Genomic DNA, 7,706 nt, shown 5'->3' on the forward strand with positions numbered 1-7,706 from the left:
GCACAGGTGCCATCACGATTTCGCTTTCGCTTGCCCCAACAGGTCTTCGCAAGTGGAGTTTAGTGTCCAATGAAGGAAAGGTACGCATAAGTGGGCTGGCTACACCCCCGGCAGAGGCCTTGCATTTAGGTCTCACTTGGCTTGCCGGGTCTTCTCACGCACAGTATATTTCCAAAGGTCTCAGTCAGAAGTCATCGCCTCGGTGAGGCCCAATGTTCGAAGGTCGTGCCTCACCACCTCATCCCAGGTCTTCCTGGGCCTACCTCTTCCACAGGTTCCCTCAACTGCTAGGGTGTGGCACTTTTTCACACAGCTATCCTCGTCGATTCTCGCCACATGACCATACCAATGCAATCGTCTCTCTTGCACACAACTGATGCTTCTTAGGTTCAACTTTTCTCTCAAGGTACTTACACTCTGTCTAGTATGCACACTGACATTACACATCCATCGGAGCATACTGGCTTCATTCCTTGCGAGCCTACGCAAGTCTTCAGCAGTCACGGCCCATGTTTCACTGCCATGAAGCATGGTTGTTTGTACACATGCGTCATACAGTCTGCCTTTTACTCTGAGAGAGAGACCCTTTGTCACCAGCAGAGGTAGAGGTGCATATATGTATATAATGTGTGTGTGTGTATACACACATACAGAGAAAAAGTTGATAATTTTTGTTCTATAGATGTAAATAGCATTTAATGTCCATTTAATGTAAATAGCATTTAATGGCTTGGACATTTTGACAGGAGATGATGGGTCTAAAGACTGCATCATGATTTTATAATTTTCTTAAATTAACATGCCATTAAGGAAAAGGAAAGGCATATTGTGTGGAGATAACGGAAACATTTGTGGACATGTGTTTTTGTCTCAGTAGGCGTCATCAGTATGGCAATTGTCTAACCTTATCTCCAGTGACCAAAGGACTTAGACACATATAAAAAGAGTTGAAGACATTTATAGCTTATGTAATTTGTTTAAAACAAAAATAGGCTTAGAGAAATACACACACACACACACACACTCTGAAATGTATTTATATATATATATATGTATGTATATATATATATATATATATATATATATATATATATATATATATATATATATATATATATATATGATTAAAATTGTCAAGGTATCCTTCATTTGGTGCAGCACATGTGCAGAATCAAAACTTAGTTGAACGTCTCATTAATACAGTAGTGTTTTAGCAAAGCCAGGTAATACAGTACCTTTTATCACAATCTTTTCAACCAATCAAACTAATTGCTGATCTTTTCTACATTATTTACTACACAATGAATCATTCTCTGAATAATGAATGTACATATTTACACACACTCTCATACAGTCAGATCTATATTTACAGCCAGTCACACTGAGGCATATTGCTACACAAAAACACAGCTATACTGTACACAAAAAAACACAGCTATGCCGTGCATAGGACCATACATACACTTATCTTTATAAGTGTGTATGTGTGGGGTCCATTAGTCATTATTATTATCAATTGCTATACATTTTATGAATAAAAATAAATTGACAGTATCTTTCTTTTATCTTTTACTTGTTTCTGTTTGGTCTGTGGCCATGCTGGGGCACTGCCTTGAAGAATTTTTAGTTGAATGTATCGACCCCAATACTTAGTTTTTCTAAGTGTGATACTTATTCTATCAGTGTCTTTTGTTGAACCGCTGAGTTACGGAGATATAAACACATCAGTGCCGGTTGTCAAGCAGTGGTAGGGGTACGAACACAGACACAAAGACACACACACATAGATACATACATACATACACACACACACACACACACACATATATATATATATAAAACAAATGATGGGCTTCTTTCAGTTTTCGTTTACCAAATCCACTAACAATGCTTTGGTCAGTCCGAGGCTATAGTAGAAAATACTTGCCCAAAATGCCATGCAGTGGGACTGAACCCAGACCTATGTGTTTGGGAAGCAAGCTTCTTACCACACAACCACACCTTATATTTTCCAGAAGTTAAATCGTTATTAAAAATATTTGTACAAAATATGACAGTAGTATTAGTTTTTGCTGGAAATAATAGTACTGTCACTGTTTCTAGGTTTCTCTGAACTGTTTGGTTATTTTTCTGTCTTCTTTTTGAAAAGGGGAACTCTTTACTCTGGTATCTTATAGGGTCATTTAAACAATTTAAGTGAAATAATACAATGATATACCTATAATATGCAGATCAACTACAAAAGTAACTTTGAAAAGATTTCTTTGTCCTTATCTTTTACAATTATGATCAAGCAGTAATTACTCAACTGTTCCTAATCAAAAGAACATTCTTAGGCATGAGGCACTGCCGTTTCCATTTCTATCTCTGGGTCCCTGGGAAGATGAAAGCTCAGTTCTGCTAGCTAATACATTGTAGAATGCTTTTACCATTTGGTAAAATGCCATAGAAAACTGTGTCTCTTATATAACTTTTAGTTTGTTTGCAATGATAAACTGCATCTCTTATGTCCTCTATTTCTTGAGAAATGGACTGTTTATATATTCCAGGTCTAGATTTTGTTCAGTTCTCCTCTTTGACTACAAATCTTCATTGTTTTTTGATATTAAACTCCTCTTTTTGTGTAGAGATCTTTGAAAAAAAATGCTACTTGTTTTCCTCCTTGTCTACATGTGCATATTGTTCTTTGAAGCTATTGTTCTGTTATTATCTGTCCTTCAACAATTCCAGCATTCTTCCAAATTTTTTTTTTTTATCAATGATGTTTATTCATCAAACTGTGGAAATAAACTTGAGATATTTTTGTATTAAAATAGTTTATATTTCAATGTTCTCTTGTGCCAGACTAAATCAGTTGACATTTTAGATAACCTCTGCCCTGAAGTTGGGGTTGATATAATGTTTTGTAATAGGTGTAATTTATTTGGTGCTAAAAGAGTTAAAACGTCTAGACATATTGAGATGGCAACATGCCAAGTTTTGTTTGGTTTGTAAAAGCTTCAACTATTCCTACATTGAGATAATTTTATGAGGTATGTATGCTTTTGATGTGTTTGTCAAAAGTAAAAGTGGTAATTAATGGATTTGAGAATAGATAAACAGGTTTACAGATTAATTGACCTGCACAGCTTAACCCTTTAGCATTTAAACCGGCCATATCCGGCCAAAAGTATTCTGCCTGTTTTGTGTTCAAACTGGCCAGATCTGGTCTCTCACACCAACCCTACAATATTGTTTTAAAAATTAACAGCTACCTCATCAAAATCTCATAGCTACAAGATAATGCAAAACAATGTGGATGAAAAAGCATTAATTTTGGCAGAATAATGTGAACACTAAAGGGTTAATGACTAACTAGCATGTTTTGAATTTATAAAATTATGATCAATAATCCAATCTCAGAACCTCAACATCTCTGAAATGATCAACTTTAAGAACTTTCATTAGATGCAATCATATTATCACATACTTTATCGCCTGTTTTTAAATGCTAGTACAAGTTTGGTTAGTTAACCCTTTTGAAAAGTTATTTTTCAATTGGGATCAAGTAAAGATGATTTTGTGATAAAAGGAATGTCAATAAAATGGAAGCTTAGAATCTCATTTTAAGTGATCTTTATTTCCCTTCTTTGACCAAGTTTTTAATGGAGTCCCATCAAGTTCTTAAAGACTGGTTCTTTTGGAAGATAGTTTAAAAGGCTCCGAGTGAGATGATTACTACATTTATCATCACCATAAGCCACATTAAATAAAGAAAAGGCTTGAGAATGGATGCTTGTTGTAGGTTATACAAGAAATGTCAATTTATATATTTAGCTTTCTTGTATCAAAAACATTAAATAAACTTGGTGTATTTAGAATAGAGGAAAATTTATTATATTCATATGCATATGCATGCAGTTTTAGACAGGCGAGTGATACAAATACACTTATAGCTTATGAAAAGAAGAGAATTTTATGGAAAGATTTCCTGTGAAGGAATAAAGATATCAAACTCTTCTCTATTTCGTCTTTTTTAACTAGCATTTATTGTGATGTTTAACAGGCTAAATTACTTTTAAGTATTATTAAGTATTACAATCCCTGCATATTGTATATCTGCATGACAGATATGTGCACACGAAGTGGTTGATACTTTGCTCTTCTTATAAACAATTATATAAAGTGTTGACACACTATGAGTTTGATTAAATGAAAGACAAGGATCATAGTAACTTCTATAGACAACAAAAGATGGAAAATACCATTACAAGCAGAGAAGAATTCAAATGTGAGTGAAGAAAATGAACTGTGAAACAAAAATCGAAGTTCGAAAACTGAGAAATTATTACCAAGTTTGGTGTATTTGTTTGATGCAGTCAAGTTTTTGGAAATTACCATGAACAATGTCTGTTTATTTTTATATCTTATATGGAATGAACTGGGTTATAGTTTTTATAGCCGTTTGTTGAATACTGGCAATTGCAGTGGTAGTAGCAACCCATAGAACTGCTGGATACTGGGGCAGATGTATCTTGGATTTCAAAAATTTCATAGGATACTTGAAGATGCAAATAAACACCATTCATCATCACTGGATCATGGACCAGATGCATTTTGGATCTTTTACACCTGGAGTTCTATCTCATCATAGCCTCACAAGTTGGGATAGTGATATTGAGGTCCTTGTGTTGTAGGTGCTATGTTGGAGCGTCCCTTGACGGATGACCTAACAAAGCTAATGATTTCCATCTGGCTGGATTCTGAGTCAGAACTGTCCCTCTTTTAGGCTGGTTGCCAACCAAATCTGATGAGACCAGCCTATTTCTCTGGAATTTCTAGATTGTTGCTGAGCCAAAGCTATGGTCATCTATCCTTTTGACAAGTATTGTTTCTATTCTACTGAGTTTCTAGCAACCCTCCTCTCCATTTAACTTGGTGGAGAGATGCCAGTTTAGTCACCATTGACCTAACCATGCTACAAACAGTTGTGATACATGTTAACAGGTAAGAGACCTAATGATTCCTTTGAAGAACTTTTGCTCAAAAATGGCTTTTTTTGGTTTGGTCATGCACTTTTTTATCTTGTCCATGAAGCAGTCATCTCATTCTCTCTCAGGATGGCATAGCTTTTTAAAATATTCTTACACATGCATATTAAATATTTTTTGATTATGTAAGCTTTTCATTTAATGTGACACACAACAAAATTTTTAGTATTTTATGCTAAAAGCATTAAATTGTGATATCTTGTATTTGTAATAATGGATCAAAGGCAGGAAACTGAAATAGGAAATGGAGTGAGGGGTGACTGGACAGTTCGTTGGTTTGTGTAACCAAGATAGAGAGGAGGCACTAGTTTACATTTGGAGTGAGCTAACTGCAGTGGTTCTATATTAGAATTAGAATTTTTGGTCAACTTTTCCATTTCATGGAACATTTGTAATATAGTATTTTACAATCAAAAGTTAAACAATTATTTTTCAAACACTTAATGTCTTTTCTTTTTGTCTTTGATAGTATGTGAATAGGTTTTTATTGCTTTATAATTTTTTTTTCAATGTGGTCAAGTAGTAGAAATGATAGTGTCATAATAAATGTCTTGCAGTATTTAGTCAAGTCCATTTACATTCTGGATATCCATCTTGCTGAAGTTAATATTGTCTTTCATCTTGCTGCAATCAATGAAAAGAATACCATTGGTTAAGTACTGGAATCAATTTAGTTGACTATACTCAATCTGTACAAACTTGTGATCTTGTACCTATTAAAGAAATCATTATTTTTCAATAATATGATGTATTGTTTCAAAACTCTGTCATATTTTTTAAGGTATTTTTAGATTTGCTTTTCATATGTCTTACCTATCTTTCACATAAATGTTTCTTTTTCATTTTGTCTTCAGCAGGTAAAAAGCTTTAAATATAAGCTGTATCCTGATGGAGACATCAGTCAGCAATACTTCTTGGGAAGATGAAGCAAAGTCAGATGAAGCTTCTTCCAGTGAAGAAAGTGAACATGACAACAAGAGTGATTTTGGAGAAGAGGAAGAAGAGGAGGAGGAAGAAGAAAGCAGGGATGAGGATGCATCTGACGGTATGATACAAGACAATGCCTCTGATGGTATGGTACAAGACAATGCCTCTGATGGTATGGTACAAGACAATGCCTCTGATGGTATGATACAAGACAATGCCTCTGATGGTATGGTACAAGATAATACCTCTGATGGTATGATACAAGACAATGCGTCTGATAGTGTGATACAAGACAATGCATCTGATGGTATGATACAAGACAATGTGTCGCTTTCAAAAGATATCGAGGATAATGTACCTGAGGAAAATGCATCAGCTGATGATAAGATCTTGTTTGATAACAGTGACAATGCTGACACAAGTTGTGAGAAAGATGATGATAGTTTTGCTGAGGATAATGAAGAATTAGATGATGTAAAAAAAAAGGGAGCTACGGATGTAGGTAATAATTCGTCAGATGTTTTCAATGAAGCTGAAGTAACTGAGTGTAATGAAGAAAAACAAGATGTAGATGATCCTAATACTGATGAAGTTGAACAAAATAATTTAGCTGATTCAAGCAATGAAGAAGGATTTGGTGGGAATTCTTCAAATGAAAATTTGTCTGAGTCAGAGCTTAAAGCAACATCATCAGTACCTACATCTAGCAATGATAAGGATAATGATGTTAAAGAAGTTGTTGAAAATTTAAAGCAAACTGAACCTAATTTTGATACGGAGAATGAGCAAAATGCTAATGAAGACAGTGTAAAAATTAGTCCAATTGAACACAGATTAAGTGAGAAGAGAATAGTTAAAATCCGTGATAGTGGTAGTCTTCCACAACCATCTCTATCAGAAGAACACGTGGAGTTGGATTACGATGAAGAAGATATGGAAGAAACATCGGCAAGAACAGTTTCTATGGAAGTAAAAACTGACAAGGAGGAAAAAGATGAAGGAGAATGGGATAAAGAGAAAAAGGTAAGACCAGATTGTTTTTCATTTTCTAATCAGTCACAAGACAACAAATTAGTCTTTGGGCTATTTGTGAGCAAAGAGGTGGAGGGGTTAGGTGAATGAGTTCTTTTAATAGAGAAGGTTAGGGCAGTTGAGCATCAGATTAAAGGTTTTCATTTTGTAAGTCCTCACTGATCTAAGATCAACTCTAGAATGTAATATTGAATAATGAAAAGTATCACTTCAATATCTTGTTGATTTGAAGCATCCATAGAAATTGTCCTAAAAATTTGCTGTTGCTAGGCTTTTAGCTAGCATATATGTATGTATACATGAACATATGTATATGAATATGTTTGTGTGCCCTGTGTGTGTGTGTATTTATACACATACATATATGTGAGTATCATCATCATCGTTTAACGTCCGCTTTCCATGCTAGCATGGGTTGGACGATTTGACTGAGGACTGGTGAAACCAGATGGCAACACCAGGCTCCAGTCTGATTTGGCAGAGTTTCTACAGCTGGATGCCCTTCCTAACGCCAACCACTCAGAGAGTGTAGTGGGTGCTTTTACGTGTCACCCGCACGAAAACGGCCATGCTCGAAATGGTGTCTTTTATGTGCCACCCGCACAAGCCAGTCCAGGGGCACTGGCAACGATCTCGCTCGAAAATCCTACGGGAGCCAGTCAGGCGGTACTGGCAACGGCCACGCTCAAAATGGTGCATCTCATGTGCCACCCGCAC

General features: G+C 35.5%; 1 protein-coding gene across 1 annotated transcript in view; it reads left to right on the forward strand.

Annotated features, from left to right (window-relative positions):
- LOC106883042 (zinc finger CCCH domain-containing protein 18) overlaps nt 1-7,706 on the forward strand; it is a 42,234-nt gene that overhangs the window by 9,883 nt on the left and 24,645 nt on the right. The window contains exon 2 of the mRNA XM_052966715.1: nt 5,885-6,980. Coding sequence (XP_052822675.1) covers nt 5,919-6,980 — 1,062 coding nt within the window. The 5' untranslated portion in view covers nt 5,885-5,918. The remainder of the gene's footprint in view (nt 1-5,884; nt 6,981-7,706) is intronic.

The sequence above is a fragment of the Octopus bimaculoides genome, chromosome 3 (assembly GCF_001194135.2).
Source record: "Octopus bimaculoides isolate UCB-OBI-ISO-001 chromosome 3, ASM119413v2, whole genome shotgun sequence".
Classification (NCBI taxonomy): domain Eukaryota; kingdom Metazoa; phylum Mollusca; class Cephalopoda; order Octopoda; family Octopodidae; genus Octopus; species Octopus bimaculoides.